The sequence below is a fragment of the Odocoileus virginianus genome, chromosome 7 (assembly GCF_023699985.2).
Source record: "Odocoileus virginianus isolate 20LAN1187 ecotype Illinois chromosome 7, Ovbor_1.2, whole genome shotgun sequence".
Classification (NCBI taxonomy): Eukaryota; Metazoa; Chordata; class Mammalia; order Artiodactyla; family Cervidae; genus Odocoileus; species Odocoileus virginianus.
In genome coordinates this window covers 64,577,506-64,600,492 of record NC_069680.1, presented here as the reverse complement: position 1 = coordinate 64,600,492, position 22,987 = coordinate 64,577,506, and the positions used below count along the sequence as shown (strand labels likewise).

The 22,987-nt window shown below is 37.1% G+C and overlaps 1 protein-coding gene and 1 non-coding gene across 6 annotated transcripts in view; one reads left to right on the top strand and one right to left on the bottom strand.

The window, feature by feature from the left end:
- Window positions 1-436: 436 nt before the first annotated feature.
- The window catches only part of SAMD8 (sterile alpha motif domain containing 8), a 117,641-nt gene continuing 95,090 nt past the window's right edge, over window positions 437-22,987 (bottom strand). For 4 of the 5 annotated variants that reach the window (XM_020888897.2, XM_020888901.2, XM_020888898.2 and 1 more), the window contains 4 exons: window positions 14,914-15,009; window positions 11,119-11,236; window positions 5,190-5,340; window positions 437-5,009 (listed from right to left, as the gene is read on the bottom strand). In XM_020888897.2, the coding sequence (XP_020744556.2) occupies window positions 4,705-5,009; window positions 5,190-5,340; window positions 11,119-11,236; window positions 14,914-15,009 (670 nt within the window). In that variant the 3' untranslated portion in view covers window positions 437-4,704. The remainder of the gene's footprint in view (window positions 5,010-5,189; window positions 5,341-11,118; window positions 11,237-14,913; window positions 15,010-22,987) is intronic. The other variant, XM_070470882.1, reaches the window with a different exon arrangement.
- On the top strand, window positions 21,338-21,409 carry TRNAC-ACA (transfer RNA cysteine (anticodon ACA)). The gene has a single exon. It is a non-coding gene; the product is annotated as a tRNA-Cys (tRNA).

Below are 22,987 nucleotides of genomic sequence, written 5' to 3'. Positions count from 1 at the left end.
CTGGGCTACCCCTAACAACTATTTTCTCTTCTTTTCCTATTTATCATTACCTCCAAAGCTGATCCAACAGGATGATGGTACCTTCCTATAAAATCTACAATTAAAATAAATGCAAACCCAACAGACACAAATTTTAATGTGCCCAGGAATAAGTAAGTAGCTGTTTGCTTCCCATTCCTCCTTCTCAACTTAATCTACAATTATTCTTAAACCATCAGGAATATTACTTTTCTTTCCCTAGTTTACGGAAAAGAAAGGAGAAAGGGCAAATGGCTTATCTAATAGACAACTAAGAAGCAGTACATGCCAGGGACTAGACAATACATTAATATTTAAAGTTGCAGGACCCAATCATTTGCAAAAATAAAAAATTCACTCTATAAAAAATAAAGCAGCTGCATTAATAATGCAAAGACATTTAAAGAAGAGACTATAATCCAATTTTCAAATGTTTTATTTTTAGTGTTTTTAAACATTTTAATACAACAAAGATATAAAATAATATATATTAGTTAAATCTGGATTTAATTTAGAATTGAGATATTTACTTATATACAATACTGTGCTTCAAGGTATGGCTACCACAGGAACTTTCACATCTTCAAGTAATACTAGTTTCTCTGCACACTGGGTGACATTTAGGTAGAATTCATAGAACAAAACATGCCCATTTTAGCCCAAGGTAATTTTGCTCCCCCCATTATCAGCCTCCACTTCTTTTGTTTCATATCAGAAATACTTCAGTTGTCCTAACAAGTCATAGATTCTCTGAATAAAAAATTATTAAAATTGAGCATTTTAAAGATGGTATTACTAACTGGTAACAATGCTTCATGAGTTCAGACAACCCAGTAGTTCAGATTGAAACAGATCTGAAATAACAGCAAAATTAACATAGTATTCCCTCTTCTTCCATATTAGGTACAAAACTTCTTTATGCATAAACATGGAGTACACAGAGAAAAAGTCCTTGGCTAATATAAGGTAGAACACAGTCTAAAAAATTAACTTTTGGGGAAGCTGAATTATGGTTTACAGATTGCACAAATGTTTTAATTCAACTTAATGCAAAATAATAGGCCACATTTTAGTTACTTGAAATTGGTGGTCTTTGCTGGGGGTGGGGAATAGGCCAGAGGGGCACCAAAACCTATTTCCATAGTAATTTCAGTCATTCAAAGCTACTAAAAGAGAAGGAAAAAAACCCCCAACCTCTTTCCTTTCTCATTGGTCACTTGTAGCAACAGTCTGACTTTTGAATTACTAACAATTTCCTCTACAGCAGTATGGGGTCATTCAGATTAAACATTTCACAAATGCAAACTGTAATAGCCAAGTAAAGGTGGTATTAAAGTTGACATGCTTTGTTGGCTCTGAAACTCTCTAAATGAAACCAATACTGTTTAAGAAAGCCATGGGACTATTCTAAAAAAGAGTTATCCTCTCTCAAATGCCTGCAAAGAACTGGCAAATGAGTATTACTATAATTACTTTTAGTAAGAGATAATTTAAGTCTACAAGACAATCAAAGAATTAAATTTATTAAAGAGTTTAAAACAAGAATATGGTTAATGTTCTAGAACATTATGGAACAAGACTCCTTTAAAAAAGTTTACTATGAAACTGACAATGAAATTGCTTTTCTACTGAATACAGACAAAGCAGGTTAGTGTTATGAATATCATTTTGAATATATACATAACACTTTCCAAACAAGTGTCCTTAAAACACAGGGCCTCATATTAGCTATAAAAGGATTTGGCACCTCTGTCCTTATTATTTTAAGTAAGAATTTCAAGCAGGTACAGGGCAGGGAAGAATGCCACTTGCAGTGCCAGAGCTACATTATCAGCAGGTCTCTAGCGTGGAGCTCTTCCTGTGAACAGTCCACACTCTTTTAACTGATTGGCTCTGTGGCTGAGTTCACTATGTTCCGATTTAAAGTGACACTAATAAACAGACCTAGCACACGGAAGGTGTATTTTAACCCAAGCGATTCTGGCTACAAAGGACTATAGAGAAGACAGGCATGTTGAAAATTCTGCAGCACAGCCAGAGAGAGCTTCTCCCAAGTTATGTGGTGATAATAGCAAACTTGCCTTCTTCTAAACCTGATATTCTCTACAAACTTCAATTAGCCTTCAGTAACACTGTCCTGCAAGGAATTTAAGAAAAAGAAAAAAAGGTAATGCTGCCCCTAAGAAGACAGAAATTGCATGGAAGACTTTCAGTATAACCTCCAGTTTGCATCCCTGAACAAAAAATTGCCTTGGTTCCCTCTATACTGAAGTCTCAGTGTTTAATGAGGTAAACCTCTCACATGTTTGAAACTGCATACAAGGTAAAAAATCTGTAGATCTAAGGCATGCAGCTTCTCTACCTAGCCACAGTCACAGTCAAAATGTAAATTCTACTTTCACTATGGTTTTAACAAAATTGTTACAAGAAAAAAGATACAAAGACAAAATCTGGAAATTTCTGGACAAAACAATAAGTAACAAAAATATGTTTTGTATTAAAAAAAGAAATGGAAAAAATGTTGTCTCAAAGCTTTTCAAGGAAGAGACCTGGAGATGATTATGTAAACACTGCCTTGTAATAGTTATAACAATAAATTATAGATCTAGCTTACCTTTCCCTCAAAACGGATATGGTAAAAGGGAGGTTGGGAAGTTATTGATACTCCTCATTGCAGTCTGCTGTTAGGCACTCTCAGTATCAATAGCTCTGCAAAGTCAGTTGTAATTTTTTTTTTCCTGTTTTGTTCTAGTATAAAATCCATATGGAGGAAAGAAGACTGCTATTAGGAAATTTACCATTAAGTAGTTATTCAACATTCTTGAATTAATGGTGCCACGGATTTTTTCCAAACATTTTCCCAAAAGCCAACATCAGTCCCTTCCTAGCTTAATTCAGGCTTCTTTTGTCATTTGGAAAAAGTGGATGTTATGTATCTTTTGAATTCAAGGGTCAAACTACTCGAACTGCAGAGGAAACATCCTTCAACCGTCATGATTATGCACTTTCCTTGGATGAAATGTTGGCATTTTCATCCCCAGAATGTAACAGAATCAACAATTCAAGGTACTATCAGATTCTAAAGTATGAGATTTAAAAGCATAATAAAACTAAATTATCTCATGACATTTTCTCAAGTGAAAAATAAAAAAAACAATATTCAGGGAAGACACAAACTGGGGTCATTCAGCACTAGCTGAAACTTGCTTGCATTGTATTTGTTTCCTGCCCAATCCACTCAGGCTCCTCTGTAACTTATAGGGGGTGGGAATATGACTCAAAGTGCAAAAATAAAATATTTCACTGTATCAACAGCATGTTAATATGCCAGCACCTTTTCTAACTCCTTGTTTTAAAATTGAATGCAAAACTACACAATTAATATTCCAAGTGGCTAAGCTCATGAGTTGGGGTTCAACTTCTAATTCTAGAACCATCCTACTATCAGAACTACTGTACAAAATCATTAAAAGTTAAAGTGACAAAGCTTATCACAGAGGTCAAATTACTTAAGGTACTAAATTTCTAGTGTTGTAAACAGCAACTAAGTTATATTACTCCTGACTGCCAAATTAAAGCTAAAGAGAAAGAATGTATGTACACAATTGTATTTAAAAATAAAGAACAACAAAACCTTTTTATATCCACATATGTCTGAGGCTGCTTAGTTCTGATGGTCAAGATGAGAAATTTCAAAAACCAAATAGTTATATTATGCCTGCAACCTGTTATAAATTTCAGAAAGAGAAAAATTTGCATGCAAACATCCCCATTTAAGGACATAAGAACTTTATCTAACATCTGATAAAAACTCTCATTTTGCTCATTAAATAACATCATTAAAAAGCATAAAATTGGGCTGTCATTTATCCGGTTAACAGTCACAGCACAAAGTTATTCCAGGTACTTTCATCACTAAAATTAAGCCAATTTTATTTTTATGGATTCAGACATTGTTTCCCTCATGAATACTTACTGATGATCATACTAAACCCTTAGAACAAAATAGAACCGAATCTTTTGTTAATTTTGGTGAAAAAATGCTAGTGTGATACTTGTACTTTGTCATCTTATATATGGCCTCTTTCAATCTCGTTTCAAGGATCCTGGTATATTCAGTATACTCTTCTTACAGTCAGTTCAGAAGGCAAAAATTAATTTGTCAGTAAAATGGATCACTTTCCAGAGTTGCATTTTTTCAGAAAGACACGGAGATTAGTTCAAAGAACAAGTATTGCTCATTGAGTAGGGGTTTTTCCTTTGAAGAAAATAAGGAGCCTAAAAAATTATTAGTATTCTTCTCAGTACTTCTTGCCTACAGTCCTACTGGAATTTTTTTTTTTCTTTTTACATCTTTCAACCAGCAAACTGCTTAAGTTGATTAGCTTAAGTTCAACAGGCAAATACTCAAAAGGTAAAGCTAAGAGCCTGACTTCAATCATAATATTAAGTCTGCCTAAAGAGAAGGGGCAGAAAACATCTACTTAAACTTCTGTTCGACAGACAGGTAAGGACTCTTGATTGTTCTTATTTGCTTTCTATGGTCACAGCCTTGCTTAGGACAGAGAACTTTGTCAACATATAGGGAAAAAAGCAAGACATTCAGGAACAACCTGGAGGGAGAAAACAAAGTTACTTTCAACAATGACTGCATCTTTAGTCATGAGCCCATTACAAAGATAGTCTTCATCCAATTAGTCTTTTCATTATTGCTGGTTTTGAAAATGGCCAACAATATTCATTTGGGACTGTACCATTAACATTGCACTCAAAAAAAGAAAACATGGGAAACCAAATTCTTGCTCTCCTACTCTGCTGATATGCTCTGGTATTGGCTAGAGTATGGTAGTACAAAAAGAGTCTCGTTGTGATATAAAAGGCAATAAACACATCAATGGAATAATGTTCATGGGCAGCCAAAATGAAGAAGATTCCAAAGAGGTTGAGAACCCAGGATAAGGTGTGCAAGAAATTCCAGCTTCTTGGTGTATCTGAGAAAAGGACAGAAAGAGCATTTTAAAATCATTTCTTCCAACAGTTCTCCCAATGTTTCTCAGTGACATGTTTCCTAGACCTGCCTGTTTTTCCCACTCTTCACAGAATCTGACGCCCTTCCCCAGCCTCCTGCACTAGTCACTCGCTGCGCCGAGAAGCACTTAAGAGGTACTTACACTCAGTGACAAAGAAATTCAGCATGGTCAAGACGACCGTGTGGCCACTGAACATGTAATCTCCACAAGTATGGACGCCAGTGAGGGTCATCCCAAAGCCACTCCAAATGGCAAAGGCCCGGTGTAACTTCTCCCATACACTGCCATATACCTATAAAGAGAGCTAAGAATTAGTGCTTCAAATGCTTATGGCAGTAGAGACTCTTACCACTCCCACTGAAATTCAAAGACTGAATGACAGATCTAAGCAAAATCAACCAGACTCCCACTGTAATTAACTGCAGACACAAGCTTGGCTTACTCAGAAATACTCTGGTAATTTAATGAAATCAATAGCCTCCCAGGTGGCGCAGTGGTGAAGAACCTGCCTGTCAATGCAGGAAATGCAACCCATTCCTCCAGTATTCTTGCCAGTAGAATCCCATCGACAGAGGAGCCTGGAAGGCTATAGTCCATGGGGTCACAGGGTCAGATATGACCAAGCAACTGAGCACACATATAGTGAAATCAGTGCAATTCAAACTTCTCTACTAGGACTTCCTTTACAATGAAAAGGCTGTTGTTGTTTAGTCGCTCAGTCGTGTCTGACTCTGTGACCCCATGAACCGCAGCACACCAGGTTTCCCCGTCCTACACTATCTCCCAGAGTTTGCTCAAGTTCATGTCCATTGAGTTAATGATGCTATCCAACCATCTCATCTTCTGCTTCCCCCTCCTCCTTTTGCCTTCAATCTTTTCCAGAATCAGGGTCTTTTCCAATGAGTCAGCTCTTTGCATCAGGTGGCCAAAGTATTGGAGCTTCAGCTTTGATGAGTCCTTCCAATGAATATTCAGGATTGATTTCCTTGCGGATTCACTGGTTTGATCTCCTTGCAGTCAAAGGGTCTCTCAAGTGTTCTCCAGCATCACAGTTCAAAAGCATCAATTCTTCAGAGCTCAGCTTTCTTTATGGTCCAACTCTCACATCCATACATGACTACTGGAAAAACCATAGCTTTGACTTTGGTTGGCAAGGTAAATGTATCTGCTTTATAATATGCTGTCTAGGTTGGTCATAGCTTTTCTTTCAAGAAGCAAGTGTCTTTTAATTTCTTGGCTGCAGTCACAATCTGCAGTAATTTTAGAGGCCAAGAAAATAAAAGTCTGCCACTGTTTCATTGTCTCCCCATCTATCTGCCATGAAGTGATGGGATGGGATGCCATAATTTTAGTTTTTTGAATGTTGAGTTTTAAGCCAGCTTTTTCACTCTCCTTTTTCACCTTCATCAAGAGGCTCTTTAGTTCCTCTTCACTTTCTGCCATTAGGGTGGTGTCATCTGCATATCTGAGGTTATTCATATTTCTCCCGGCAATCTTGATTCCAGCTGTGCTTCATCCAGTCTGGCATTTCACAAGATGTACTCTGCAAAGAAGTTAAATAAGCAGGGTGATAATACACAACCTTGAGGTACTCCTTGCCCGATTTGGAACCAGTCTGTGTTCCATGTCCGGTTCTAATTGTTGCTTCTTGATCTGCATACAGGTTTCTCAGGAGGCAGGTAAGGTGGTTTGGTATTCCCATCTCTTTAAGAATTTTCCAGTTTGTTATGATCCACACAGTCAAAGGCTTTGGAGTAGTCAATAAAGCAGAAGTAGATGTTTCTTTGGAATTCTGTTGCTTTTTCTATGATCCAATGGAAATTAAAAGCTTACTACAGCACAAAAGCATTGCCAAGTTTTATACCCTATAACACAGTAGTATTTGCTTGCCTGTTCTTGACAATAACAAGCTATGTCAGAGATAATGGCTACCATTCAATATCCACTCTCCCTTCTTCAGTAGTAACAGTTCTAAAATCAATTAGAAGAGGTGATGAATTCAACTATAACACTGCATTTCTCATCCTTCCTTGCAGCTAGGTGTGGCTAAGTGACTAAGTCTGTACAGTAAGATGGAAAGGAAAGTATAGATTTCTGGGAAGGCTACTTATCAATGAAAGAGGCAACAGCTTGGAAGAAGTCTTCTCTACCTTTCCTTCTTCCAGCCTACAACTCAGACATGACAGTTAAAGCTCTGGCAGTCACCACGGCTACAAAGTGGCCTTGAGGATGTAAGCCAAGTGTTAGGCTAGGAGGGCAGAAAGGCAGAGGAATCATGGATTTTTGATAACTCCAAAAAGTTACCACACACCTGACCTGAAGTACCTACTTTCAGACTTCTCTCATGAGAGAGAATAAATCATTGCTTGTTTATTAAACTCCAGCCACCTTAAAGTTACTGTTATTAGTAGCAAAATCTAATCCCAACCCCCACACATAAAACTTAAAAAAGCAATCCATTTTGAGGAAGAGTCTGAGGAATGGTCACTTTTTTAAAAAGGTATTTAACACATAATAACAATATAAAAAATTACTGTAATTTTATCTGCATTTCCTATGTGCAGCATGCTACTATATGCTTTTATGTTATTGCATTTAATTTCCACAAAAATTGTATGAACTGATTTAACTGTATAGATTAGGAAACTGGCTTCAGAGAGGTCACACAGCTAATAAGTAATAAAGATGTGAACAGAGGGAGTCCAGTTCTAGAGCCTATATCTTAAAGAACCTATGGCCAATGAACAAGAGGAACAATCTCCTTAGAATCGCCATTTCATTAGAAATCTCACCTGATTATACACTACCTAGTTTCCCCCTTCTGTCTCAGTTGATGGCAGGAGAGGGAGAGAAATTTATTATCAGAGAGAAGGAAAGGAGATACTAAAATATACATGGTTTGCTTATTTCCATGACCTCTAATGAGAACAGGGTTAGAGATGTTACACAAGTGAGAGTAAAAAAATCAAGCAGTGAAGAACAGATTGCTAGGAAAATATCTCAGCCAAAGACAGGAAACAAGTGATGCCAGTCAAAAAAAAAAAGAAATCATTACACAACATTGTAAATCAACTATACTCCAAAAAATTAAAGAAAAATATTATAGTACAAAAAAGAAGAGCAATCATTGCCCTTGTCTCCCTATCCTTTCCAATTGCAAAATGCCCCAAATATCTTTCCAGAAAAATAAAAACTGAAACACAATAGAATGAATTTAGACATTTTGATGAGAAATTTGCTTTAACTGTTTCTTTCCTTTCCATCACTAAATTAAAAAAAAAAACCAGGCATGTTCTTGGTTCTGTCTCCAAACCCACTACTTTTGGGAATGAGATCTCAAGCAATTACTTTCTTACAATGTAAAAGCCCTATGGAGTTCACTGTAAGGGATCTGACTGATAGATAATATTATCTTAACTTTCTAATTTTAATGACTGCTGCAAATACAGGTCAATAAATAGGTTATATTATAATTCAAAGCAATTAATAGTATTTAGGGCAGATCTGAATAGGTATACCCACCTTAAGCTAACTGATAATGAAAAACTGTCATTAGAGACAGAAAAAGGGCTGTCCATATTGTAGAGGGATGGTATCTAATTTATTTTTGTAACACATGTTGCAGCCCTATGCATATATATCCTTTTCTTTAGTGGCTGACCCGCAATTAAATTCCTCAGCTACAGGGAATTCTCCTTTCACTGTAACAAGCTTACTTATTTTTTCTTTTAAATCTCTCCTTCACACTGTGCACAGAACTTCAGATTTCCTAACTAAAGAATGTCACTTGCCATCCAATTGTACAAGAACTAAGTCATTAGCTGCTGAAGTCCCTGACCTTCAACATACACTGAAAGGACATCAGGACAGAGATCAGGAATGAGGTACTCTGTGCTCTGCAAAAACAGACAGAAGAGGCCTTCAGGACAGATCCCCGAGCACCCCCACCCCCACCCCAGGAGAAAATTTTATGAACCCAATTTCTTGCACCCATACTTAGAAAAGCACTAAAATCATTGACTGAGACATCTGTTCCTCATGCCTAGCAGGAACCTTCTACCAAGATGTGTGGCTCGATCACCTTCTCCAAGATCACATATATGCTAACCGCTTCCTTTACTTCTTTAGCATAGTTCCTAAAAGACTGGTCTCAAACTCAAAGTGCTCACACTGTGCATTTTTATTTCAGTCAAGAAATTACAGATTTAAATTTAAAATTTAAGACCATAAAAGTCTCAGATATCATTTTTCATTAACCATAATGATAGTTGACTCCAAAAATTGATAAAACGTAGTACTGGCACAGTGATGGGAAAACCGACAAGCAGTGTGGTGAGAGTAGTGAAAAACTAGTCTTTCCTAGTGAAAATGTCGGCAGTATGTATCACAATTGTTATGTCCTTTAATTTCATAACTCCACTTCCAGGAATTTATCTTAAGACCATTAAATAAATGAAAAAGCATGTTTATGATAGCATTATTTATAAAGAGTAAGATTTGAAAATAACCTAAATGCATGCCACCTGGACAGTGGTAAATCATACAATGGAATACTCTGCAGCTATTAAAAAGATGAGGTATAATACATGCATTTTTTCAGAAAAAAGTAAACAACACATTGTTAAGTAAAACATAAGCTGAAGTACAATGTCTGCAATATAATCCTACCTTTTGTTTAAAAAGCATCTATCTAAAAAAAAAAGCATCTATCTATACAAACTTGTGTGAATGTGTAAGCATGGTTAAAAATAGTCTGTGTGGCTATATAAACAACTTCTAACAGTATTACTTATGGAGTGGGGTGAAAGAAGAGGGAATTTTTAATTTACATATTTTTATAAAATTTGAAATTTTACAATAAGTTTATGTAACTTGGTAGCTAAAAGTACTTTCCCTTTTTAGAAAAAAAAAAAGAAGAAGAAACAAAAGCATCTTTTACCTTAAAAAAATAAAAGATTTCCTTTACACTAAATCCTAAATGTCATTACCCCTTCCTCCTTTCTTACTGGTCAGTCTCCTTATACCTCGAGAAAGTTTATATACCCTTCAGCTCAGAGCTGTATTTTTAGTTCATGATCTCCTTTAGCTGCTTAATCTTCCCTCCTCGGCATTTCAACTATTTATACTGCAGTAGATGAACTGACAATTTGTTTTACACTTTACAAATAACACTAAAATAACAAGAAATGTGTTAGTATATTATTCAAATATTTGGGAACACATAAGTAAAGCATGGAGGCTTAGAAAAGAAGGCTAACAAATCCTTTTGTCCAAATTTAATGAGTCTCAACAGCCAATTTTGTATACAAAGCACAAATGATCTTCAGGATTTAAAAAAAATTTTTTTTTAATAATTCACTAGTTTTTTGGTTCCCATCTGTATAAGCTATCCTCTCTCAATATAGCCAGAAGAGAAGGTATGTCCACAGTATACCAAAACAACCTATAAAGTATAAAACAAAAACAAAAAAATCAGCCATTATTTAAATACATTTCCAAAAGAGTGAAGTTTAGAGTAGTGGGTACTACATTTTAAATGGAGTATGGTTGAACTGCAATGCTTCTTTTTTTTTAATACTTTATTTATTTTATTCGGCTGGGCCAGGTCTTAGCTGTGGCATGTGGGATCTAGTTCCCTGACCAGGGATCAAATCTGTGCCCCCTGCAGTGGAAGCAGAGTCTTAAACATTGCACCACCAAGGGAAGTCCCCGCAGCACTTTTTAAAGAGGAGTGATGAAGACAGGGAAAGGTCCAGAGTCATGTAGTGTGAGTAACTGAAGATGCTGAGGATGGTGGGAAAGGAAAAATGATCACTGAAAGCTACCTTTTTTCTGTAGCTCTACAGCACTGAACTAGTTAGGGTCAATGGACAGAAGTAACAGGGAGGCAGACTCCGGCTTAAGACTGTTACCACGTGGTTCCGACATGTTTGTTACCGATATACAAAATGCTAAAAAGCACATTTTATCAATATTAAAAGCAAAATCTAAGCCTTGGTTCATACATACATCTAAGCCATCCTCACACTGAGAGTAAGAGGGAAGAACGGTTAAGAAGACAGCAGGCTACCTTTCCAGTACACTGAAGGTGCTGTCCTGGCACGGACAGGGAGGTCACAAACATGGTAAAGCAGCGAAGCAAGAAGACAGTGCCCATCAGACTACAGAGCCTTCGCAGAAGTATGGACCTGTGAACAGAGTGACCAAAAAGGAAGAAAGATCAGAAGAAAACAAACCAAAATATCCCCAGGCAACTAATGTCTACTTCGAGGGAGAACAAGCAGGAAAACCATTAGATTCTTCGAAGACAGAAATCTTAGAGACCATGTAACCCAAGTGTCCAACAGGACCTTTCACAATGATGGAAATGGACTATATCTGCACTGTTCAATAAACCATCTATATGTGGCTCTTGAGCATCCGGAATGTACAAGCGAGGAACTTAATTTTATTTCATTTTCACTAAATTAAATTTGAACAGCCACACGTGGCTAGCACTGCCATGCTGGACAGCTCAGACCTAAGAGCATCATTTTACTGTAAGAAAACATGACTAAGAGAAAGCAAAAGTTACACAAGAGAGAAGTAAGATAGTCCGTCGCCTGACACTTAGCTTAGTGTTAGCTTTATTACTCATATATTGTCATAACATTTACTTAATGAGAAGTAAAGTTAAATATGTGATTCTAGGGAATGTTTTTGCTCATTAATGACACTGTAAATTGGTTAATAACTAATTATATAACAAACATTCTCTAATTTCTCTTAAATTTAAGCTATAAAATACTGTTTAATACTGTTTTACATTAAGTACATCTCTAACAAAAACTTTAAACTGCATGAAATCATTCGTACTGTTAATTTTTTTTTAATATCTTAAGCGAAAACAGATCAGAAGATTCTTAAGTACAGAGACTTTGCTTATACATTTTTAAAATGTTCTTCCCACCCACCCTCAAAAAAAGTCCTGAACACGAGGTTAGGTAAGTTTCAAACTGCAGTGTGTGCACCTGGGATGGAGCCCAGAAGCTGCATTTATTTTTTTCACTTCAAATACACTTGTGCTTTACTGCCTTTCTCCTCTCCTCAAGCAACTCTAATTATCCATAAGTTAAACCTTTCTCAGGCTATCCCCTCAGTATTCCCCCCAAATTTAATCTATTTTCTATCTTTAAAAATATATTTTCTTCAAATTATCTTCTGATTCATTAATCCCCTCTTCTGCTGCATTCAACCTGATGTCATACTCATCACTGAATTCTCAATTTCATGGATTTTAAAAAGTGTGTTTGCTTCTAGAGTTTCCATTTTCTTCTGTTAAAATTATCTTGAACATAGTCAGCAGGGGCTTTCCTGGTGACTTCCCCGGTGACTCAGATGGTACAGAATCTGCCTGCAATGCAGGAGACTGTTTGATCCCTGGAGAAGTGAATGGCAACCTACTTCAGTATTCTTGCTGGGAAATTCCATGGACAGAGGAAGTTGGCAGGCTACAGTCCATGGGGTCACAAAGAGTTGGACATGAGTGAGCTACTTATACTAGTCAGCAGAATTACTTTAAAATCTGTATCTGGTACCTCTATTTTCTGGATCTGCTGTGGGTCTATTCCATTATTTACTGTTTCTCTTAAATTTTGATCATATTCTCTTACATACTTGTGTGCTTTTTTTAATTATTTATTTGAGTGCCAGATATTGTATATAAAAAATTTTAGAATTAAATTTATTGATAGGTCTACACGGTCTTCCCAAAGAGAGATTTGATATCTCTTTTGGCAAGTAGTTAAGGGATTTAACAATCTGGGGTCACTTTAATGCAATTTTAGAAACTGAAATTATTTCAAACTAGGTTTCAGTCTGCAGGATCTGCTGCTTCATTTCTGGTTCACTGCTGAAGCTGTGGTACTAGAAAAAAGGAGAAAAGAAGATAAGAAAGAGAACTAACACTGAATGGACAGGGTCTCAACTCAAAGCAGGAGGAGTCCACCATTTCTTACTTTTCTTAACAGGCCCTGCTCTCCAACGTTTTGGGAAACCACAGGAGCCTAAATTGAATACACTATCATCCAGAGAAGAATTAAATTTGTTGAGACTCAGGTAGCACTACTGACTTAAGAACACTCTAGCTCATTCCAAGATCCACAGCTTAATCTGGGAGTTTTCCTATCAGTCACTTAACTTTGTTACATACCTAAGGCTTAGTCTCCTTATCTCAGCTTTGGCATTACAACTAGTGTAACCCTGCTTTTTTCAGAGATGCATATTCATTCCTCTGATTTTACATCATAGGTTATTTTTTGTTGTTGTTTTCTTCTTCACTCTTTTGGAGATGTGTTTGGGGCTCTTTGGGATTTTCCTGTCTTCCTGCAAGCTCAGTGATGCAATAAAAATTTCTTAACACAGGATTTATGGAGAATTTTATCATATGGTGCAAAGTCCAGAGCAAAGGTTTCTGCATTCTTTCTTCCAAGTTTTATCATTTTGTGAGGTTTCTGAGGAAGACAACAAGGAACCTGGATTTTAATGAGAGCCCAGGTAATTCTAATGAACGTGGCACAAAGACCACCCTTTGAGAAACATTTTGTTTGACTTAAATAAACATCAAAACTTGCATTTAGTTGTTGCACTTTGCCAAACCTACCAAGGTTTCCGATATAAACTCAACTCTTGTTTTGAAAGAGTGGATCAATTCAAATCTACAGGGTCTTGTGAGGCAAAGTTAAATCAGAAAGCAGCAGTGATACATGTGTTTTTAAACCACCTCTGGTTTTAAGCAATCCAGTTATAAATATTCCTGCAGAGTAAAAGAGAATGAAGTGCAATATGGCCTAAAAGTGTGACAAGAATAGCAATCATCAACCTTTCTTTTCACCTTCAAAGCACCTGCTGCTTAGGACCAAAAGCCCATCACTGTGGTTTACCTTAAGCACCTCCTGGTGAGGAGAAAGAATAAAAAATATCAAGCAAATGTCCCTATTCTTCTTGTAGTTCTTCTCCCCCAAAGACAACAGACAGCAGATCCACAAACTTTGTCAGATCTTTAATTTTTTCTTTACTATGCCTTAATCCTTGTTGCTTATATATTTTATATTACAGTGCTGTGTATCTGTTAATCTCATACTCTTAATTTATTCCCACCCCTCCTTTCTCACACATACTTCCCCTTTGGTAACCATAAGTTTGTTTTCTATGTCTGTGAGTCTGTTTTTCTGTTGTAAATAAATTAATCTACATTGCTTTTTAGATTTTACACTATGTCTAATTTTTTAAATAATTTCCCTTCTTTAATTATATAGGAAAGGAGCCTTCTCTTCTGCTTCTCTCCTTTCTTTTTTAATGAAAAAATTCTTCCCTTTATATGTTTCTTGTGAAAGTACAAAAGCAGCACATTTCCTATTCAGCAATTTCCTATATGATCTATACTAAGCTACACTTGCTAGATGTGCATGATGTGTAAAATGACCTCTTTTTTAATGGGCCTCCTTCAAGCAGAGAATAGTTTCTTCCACCCAAACATCTGACAGAAGACTGTTCCCTGGAGGCGTCCCAATCCTTCTATAGATAGTGATATTTCCAATTTTCTTACAGAGAAAGGTAAGGCTAGACTTAGACTGTTAGTAGTTAGCCATGGCTATATATCACCATCTTTCCCTGCAAAATATATTTGGAATATTACTAAATATATAGGTACTGCCTCAAGTTGACGCTTTTGCTGATCAAACTCAAAATTTACCAATAACTGTAATATTACAATAACCAGAGAAGGAAATTAAGAAGGAAACAGCAAAGGAAGAAACAAGGTTTGATGACCTTTATGTAAGATAGTCAAAACATGTTCAGTCTTGTAATGAAATAAGAGAGGTACCTGTGCTTGTGAAGAAGAAGAACCAGGAGCCAAATATAGCACAGAATCATGCCACATACTTCTGTCATGGCAAAGGCCCATGGAATTCTAGGAACGCTGGAAAGGAAGAAAGTTACATTTTTGGACTGACAAGAAGTACATGTATGCGAATGGTGCCACCCTTTTCAATAAGATACTCTTCTAATAATGACCTTAAAAGTATTTTCTTTAACTGTTACCTCTTTTAGAAGATGGTATCTGGAGAACCTGAGAAAAAAAACTATTTCATAAAATAGTTTTATGAAACTATTTGAACCTCTCTGTTGTCTGTGATTCCTCATCTGAAGCTCTCTGTTGTCTGTGATTTCCAGTTATGGTTCTCTGCAGAGAAGTAACAACTCTTTTCTCCTTCCCCATAGCACGACAGACCCACATACAGGACTGCTCCCAAACGAGAAGGGGGGGAAAGGTTCACTTCTTAAATGATGTGCATTTCAGAATCCACACTGTCAGGACTTGAACTCAACTACTCTTTTTTGTTTATTTGTTTAGTGTATTTTGTTTTCAAAGTAAATAGAGTTTCTGTTTTGTTTTACTCCTTTTTTTTTTGTTTCTCTCTGCCCTCCTTTGTTTTATATTTCTGTTTCTTCTGTCTTTTCCACTGATCTCTCTTTCCTTACTAAATCCACAGTGCCTGTGATTACCCACCAGTAAAAGACGTGTCACTTTTCTCAATTAAAAAGAAAGAAGGGGGTGGGGAGAAGAAGAGAAAGAAAAAGAACAACAAGGAAGCAAAATAAAGGAGGAGGAATGAGAAGTGTGGAGGAAGGGGTGGAGGAAGAAGACAGAAATCAATTAGTCCAAATAGGTCATCACTGAATGGTAAGATTATTGATAGTTTTATTTTTATTCTGTTAATTTACACTAAAATTTTCTATACTATGGCACGTTAATTTTATAGCTAAGGAACTAAAGGTATTCTTAAAAAGAAAACATGAAATCTGAAAGGTTTAACAGGCCACTCAAACGTTATTCAGAGTAACTGAAAAGAGATGATCATCTTCATTCAGGGAGTCATCTTTTACCTATAACCTCAGGAAAAAAGATTCCTCTTGTGTATTTTTAATCTGATGTTGCCTTATTTATCTGGCATTATGGGGAAAAGGGTTATTTCACATAATACAAATTTTCAGATAAAAGATTCCTTTAAATGACTTCTAAAAATTTTAAACTTTTAAAACAATTTTTTAAAAGGTATATTTATGTATGGGCTTCCTTGGGGGCTCAGATAGTAAAGAATCCATCTGAAACGTAGGAGACCTGGGCTCGATCCCTGGGTAGGGAAGATCCCCTGGAGGAGGGCATGGCAACCCACTCCAGTATTCTTGCCTGGAGAATCCCCATGGACAGAGGAGCCTGTGGGCTATAGGACATGGAGTCCCAAAGAGTCAGACACAACTGAGCAACAAAGCACACAGTTTTTATGGTAAAAGGAAGTTTTTTGCCTCACCCTCAGCCTAAATGTAATTCTTGCTCCCCAAAGGCAATCACTTTCATTCTTGTGTTTTATTTGAAATTGTATCTTCTAGTAACACACACAAAAGCACATACAAATACACACACACACATTCTCTTTCTCTCCCATGCTCTCAATATTATTTCATAATTTTGTTTCAAATAATTTTTGACTTTTATTTAATGTAAAATTTTAAGTGTAGTTCATAGTTAAGACAATGGAAGACAATCTCTCGTACAACTTCTTAAAATTCTCTGGAGCTAGTAACTTTTTGTTCTGTTTCTTGGGTGCCTATCACCAATTCACCTCCAGATTATTCTATCAATATCAAGAAATTGAGGATTGAGATAGAGAAATCTATCTAAGAGCTCCTTCTTTAGAAAGCCGGCATTTTCTACTTTTTTTGCATGGCATTTCTTAGAGTAAAACTTAACCCTCATCTTGGGAATTCTTCTTTTCTATATTGGATCCACTATTTCCTGAATCCCATGTCCTTCTCTTTCTCAATTTACTTCTTAGTTTTGATGTAGTGTATCCCTGAATTATTTTCTCAGATGAGGGACTAGAGGATGAACTTGTTTTTAATGTCAAATTTACTGAGGTTTAATTTACAAAAATTCACCATTTTTAGCTATAGAGTTCCATGAGTTTTGACATTCAGTCATGCAATCACTACTACAATAAAGACACAGAACATTTTCATCACTCCAAAAACTTCTCTTGTGTCCCTTCACTGCAGTCAATCTCCTCCTTTACTTTCAGCTGTGGGGCAATCACTGATCTGACTTCTGATGCCTACAGGTCTGCCTTTTCTAGAATGGCATATAAAGGCAATCACACAATGTTTGTCCAAACACCTTTTGTATCGGGCTATTTTCACTTAATATATCTCAGATTCATCTATGTAATTGTGTGTACAATTCTTTGTCCACAATTTCCTTACCCATTCACAAGCTATGGGTATTATGGGCTGTTTCCAGGTTTGGGTGATTATGAACAGGTCTTTGCATGGACATATGTTTTCATTTTTCTTGGGCAAATACTTAGGAATGACATCACTGAGTCCTATGTTAAGAGTGTGTTTAACTTCGTAAGAAACTATCAAGAGCTTCCCTGGTGGCTCAATGGTAGAGAATCTGCTGTCAGTGCAGGAGACAGGGGTTCAGTCCCCGATCGGGGACGACCCCATATGCTGTGGAGCTACTAAGTTCATGTGCCACAACGACTGAGCCTGTGCTCTGGAGCGGGGGACCCACAACCATTGAGCCCATGTGCCACAACCCATTAATACTGAAGTCAGTGCACCCTCCAGTATCTACAGTCCTTTTCTCTTCTGCAGGCTTTCTAAGAAGGGGAATTTGTTCCCTTGCTTGGAGGATTAGGGATGCTATGACTGGGGATGGGAAGCTAGGAAGGGAGCTTGAAGTCTTGTGATCAGTCCATAGATTTATAGTTAATCACCTTGAAAATACAATGAAAACATGCACCTTTGTTCTCAGCTGGGAATGGTGTCCCTGAGTCCAGAGACCCTTACATCAACTATGTTCGAGAGCAACCTACCTATCTTCAGTTGCAGTAGAACAGGTCTTAAATAGATTTTTAACCAGTTCTCCCATATTTAGCTCCTATCTATACCCTGTCTTGAGGGATGCTTGATGTCTCTTGTTTTGAAAGTTTTTCTGGAGCACCGCAGTACGAATAAACTCATCTCTTAGGCACTGCTAGTCCTCAATCTCACAATAGGCACTTAGCTTTCTACTTTATAAATTTTCATTGTTATCACTGCTTCTGCCTTCATTGGATTACTGGGAACCTCCATCTCCATTTTCTCCTGTTCGTTTTTTAATGAAGCATTGTAAGGAAATTGTCAAATGTGTTTTCAATATCTCACATTTATTTTGATGCAATGCTTTCTAAAATGCAATATACATGTTATTCCTTTTTTTTCTGGATAGAATTTAATTTTCTTTCATAATTCAGGGTCATTACTGTGAACATAGATTATTAATCACTGGACAAGGTAATGACCTCAGGGACTACTGAGAAATGAAAGCCAGTTAAGCCCCAGATTGATGTGGTTTTTCCATTATTTATGTGTGCTTTTTACAGTGCTTCTGTTTCCTCCCTTGTTGTTATATTAGCTATCTCTCCTCACATGCAAGTGGGCCTGCCTCTAAAACTATCTCTGTTTCCTAATTTTTTGTTTATGATGTGCTGAAGCTCTTGGAATTGTGTCAAGTAAGCTTGACACAACAAAGATCACTGTGAAAGTAATTAGGAATGTTCCCAAGGGAAAATCATAGAGTAGCCAGGAAATGAGATCAGGAAGGCAAGGAGGCAAGGCAAGGGTGAACCAGCAAGCAGACCTCTGTGGTAAACTCAGGCAAGGTAACTTTGGCTCAGTTCTGTGGGGAACCTGGGAGACAGTGCAGGTCCAACCTAAAAGTTGTCCTAACTTGGGTAAAGAGAAATGAAATACATATACCCCACCTCACATCATCGGTTAAGAGCTGCTGCTTAAGGGATGTAAAGTTCCAAGCACGTCTGATTCTCTTTTTAAGCAGGCAAAGTGTATCCCAGCAGCCCAAGAGCAGTCCTCTAACAAAGACACACAACTGCTGGATGCTGGGAGTATAAATGTGCAAGAAAATGGAAAAGAGATCCAAGTGGATATAGAAGCAATGCTGACAGCTGCTGCTACCATTCTCCTGTGAATGAAGTTTAGATATTTAAGAGCATGAGGCTTTGTAGCTGGTGGCACTGTAGCATGTTAGGCAAAATTTGGTTTCAAATCCCCACTGCAAACTGAAAACATAAGTCTGTACACAACTTTGTATGTGGATGTTCATAGCAGAATGATCAATTGTAGCCAAAAAGGGAACACAACTCAAACATTCATCAATTACTGAATGGATAAGCTAAATGCAGTGTATCTATACAATGAAACAATAGTCTGTAATAAAAAGGAGTGATGTACGGATGCATGCTACTCATATGCATGAACCTTAGAAACCGTATGGTAAATAAAAGAAGCCAGACACAAAACAAGGCCACATGTTGTATACGGCCATTATATGAAATGTCCAGAACAGACAAATCCACAGAAAGTAGATTCTGCTTGCCAGAGCCTAGAGGGAGGAGAGAAATGGGGTGTGACTGATAATATGAATTTATTTAGGGTGTTGGAAATGTTCTGGAAGTAGTGGTGATGGCCACACAACTTTATAAATATACTAAAACCCACACGAATGTACACTTTAAAATAAAATCCTCATGATCATTTCCCCTCTTTTTCTCATTATGCCTTGTTATAGTCATCTACAGAAGCTCAGCACCCATTCTCTGATTTGAGATTTTAGTTTCTGGTTCAATGCCACTCTCTCCAAAGCTCCTTCTGTTGTGATATCTGTTCTTCTCCTCTTTTTACTTCTCCTCCAACTTCTCCTACTCTACCTCAGTGACCTATGCGCACTGTTATAAACTGGATCTTGTCATCACCAAGATTATTCTTCACAGCTGAAGCAAGAATCCTACACTAACCAACATTTCTTGTTTTTCCATCTTACTCCTCCTAGTTCTCTAACTTTAATAATTCTGAGACTCAAAACCCACAGATCTTAATAACACTTCCTCTGTCCTTCACCTACTTCATATCCTCCCGTCCCTCCTTATCCACCTAAGTTTGTAGTCAGTCATTATACTCACTCTTTCTTCTTCTTCCTTTATTATACTGCCTAGCAAAGTTTTGAACCTGCTTAAATCCAGTTATCTACCTACTCTATACCTGTATCTGTGCAGGTGAGTGGGTAAAGACACACACAACACAGCTATTAACTTCAAGCAGGCCTTTAGTGCTACTCCATCACACAAGTCTATCCATTCAGACGGCCATTTCACACTCATCCTCTCTCCTCAAACCTCTGACCTGCTCTCTCTTCTAAATCTGTTTTCAGAGAAGATAAAGACAATCAGCAGAGTACTTCCTCATGCTCTACCAACACAATTGGCAATCTTATATCTGTTTCCATATTTTCTATCCTCCCCTGTTATGAATGAATAGACCATGTGACTAAGACCCGCCTCACCCACCTACAAGATCCAACCCCTTTTTATCTACTTAAGGACATTACTCCATCAATTATACCCTCTCATATCATTTCCCTTAAATTGGATCATGCCCATCATCAATACAACAGCCACGCTACATAGTACAGTCCATCCAAAACAAAACCCTGGTGAGTCCTCTCCAAGCTACAGCTCCATTTCTCTGCTGCCCTTACAGAAAAACTTTTAGGGGCCTGTAAGACTTGATTGTTTCCATTTCTCTCCTCCCATTTTCCTCCTCTCTTTCACATCATTTCTTTGCCCTTCCCCTTTTTTTAACTGAAAAATTCTGATAACAAAATCAAAAAAAAATTTAAAGAATAAACACTATATTTTTTATTTAAATTTATTGACTGTTTACCATAACATTTCCCCACATTTGCTTTCTTTCTTTCTGTACATACCTACACACGCACATACACACACTTTCTCTCTCTCCGAGACTAAGTCTTTCCTGAAAAGTTGCAAACATTATGACACTTCTCCTCTAAACACTTCAACATGTATGTCCTAAGATCAAGGGTACCTTCTTTATAACCCAATACACTATTATACCCAGGAAACTGTAACACTTAAGTGTTATATTGTATCATTTAATATGCAATCTATATTCAAATTTTCCTAATTATCCCTAAAATGTCCTTACAGCAGAATTTTTTTTTTTCTTGATCAAGGATCTAATTAAAGTTCATGTGCTGTGCTTGGTTTTGGCTCTTCAACTTACCTTATAATTCCCTTGAGGAACTCCTTCTGGTTTTGTTTATCACTATGGGTTCATAGATTCTTACTCAGTATATTATAATTCATTACCATCATTATGGGGCTTCCCTGGTAGCTCAGACGGTAAAGCATCTGCCTACAATGCAGGAGACCCAGGTTCGATCCCTGGGTCGGGAAGATCCCCTGGAGAAGGAAATGGCAACCCACTCCAGTATTCTTGCCTGGAAAATCCCATGGACTGAGGATCCTGGTAGGCTACAGTCCATGGGGTCACAAAGAGTTGGACACGACTGAGCGACTTCACTTCACCATCATTATGCTTCTTGATGTTCTGACTGTCCTAATTTGATTAGTGGGAGCCCCTTAAAACTAGATCATATGTTATTTTGATAGGTTTCCACTTCCGTGCTTTCTGGCATAAAATCTATTTCAGGCTCATTTTATGCTTACCATGCTCCAAACTTAAAATCAGCCATTTCTCTAAGGAGTCCTGGCCTATTCCTTTGGTAGAGACTGGGATTCAGAAACCATGACCTGGATGCTCATGGCTTCATTGCTACTGAGTTTTTCTTACAAACCATTTCATTATCAGTTCACAGAAATCTTCCTCATTCTTTTCTATGATTAGATAGTACTCAATTGTGTAAGTATACCACAGCGTATTCAACCAGTTTTCTGTGAATAAACATTTATAGTATTTCCAATATTTATAATTTTTACACATAATGTCACAATGAATAACTTTGTACATATGCTGCTTCATATGTGTGGAGATATACCTTTGGGTATATTCCAGTCTCACAGTCTCTTTTGAATCCACTACAATCAGGCTTTTGCCCTTGTCAAGGTCAACAGTCATTTAACCTCATCTTACTTGACCCCTCTGTAGCATCTAAAACAGCTAATTATAAATTATTCCTGTCTTCTAGAAATACTTAAAAAACAAACAAACAAACAAACTTGGTTTCCAAAATACTCTCTTGCTCTCTCTGCCCTGACTTTCTCAGTCTTCTTCTTTACTGGTTTTGACTTACTTTTCTGACCTCTAGATATTATACTTATTCTTAGGATCAATCTTCAACTTCTTCCTTTCCCTTCTAAACTCACTACCTAGGAGACATTAACCAATTATCACAGCTGTACTTATGCTCGTAACTCCCAAATTTCAGCTCAGACTCTCTGAACTCTAACACATCTTCCCATCTCTTATTTGACATCTGATTTGGTGTAAACATACCTCAAACATGACATGTCTAAAACCAAACCCTCACTTTTCTCTCCAAGAAGTTGGAAGTCTTTCCACAGTCTTCCCACCTCTATAAAGGGCAACTTCATCCTTCCAGATGCTCAAGTCAAAAATCTTGGAATAATCCTTGAATTCTTTTTCCTATACCTTACATGCAAATCCATAAGCAAATCTTGTTGCAAACACACAACACATATATGTATGTGTGTACCACTACCATCCTAATCCAATCCACCTCATCTTTGTCCAATGAATTCCAATAACTTAACTAACCTCTGCTTTCCCATCCCCATTCTCATGTTATTCTCAATACAACAACCATTCTAGTGCCCTTTTAAAATGGACATTAGATCACTATACTCTTATCCTAAATGTTTTTCAATGGCTTCCTTTTTCACTTAGAATGAATGCTCAAGTCCTTACAATTGTCAACAGGTACATATACAGTCTGGATTCCTGTCTGCTCTTAGATCTCATCTCCAACTGTCTCCCCATCTCTCAATTGGTGT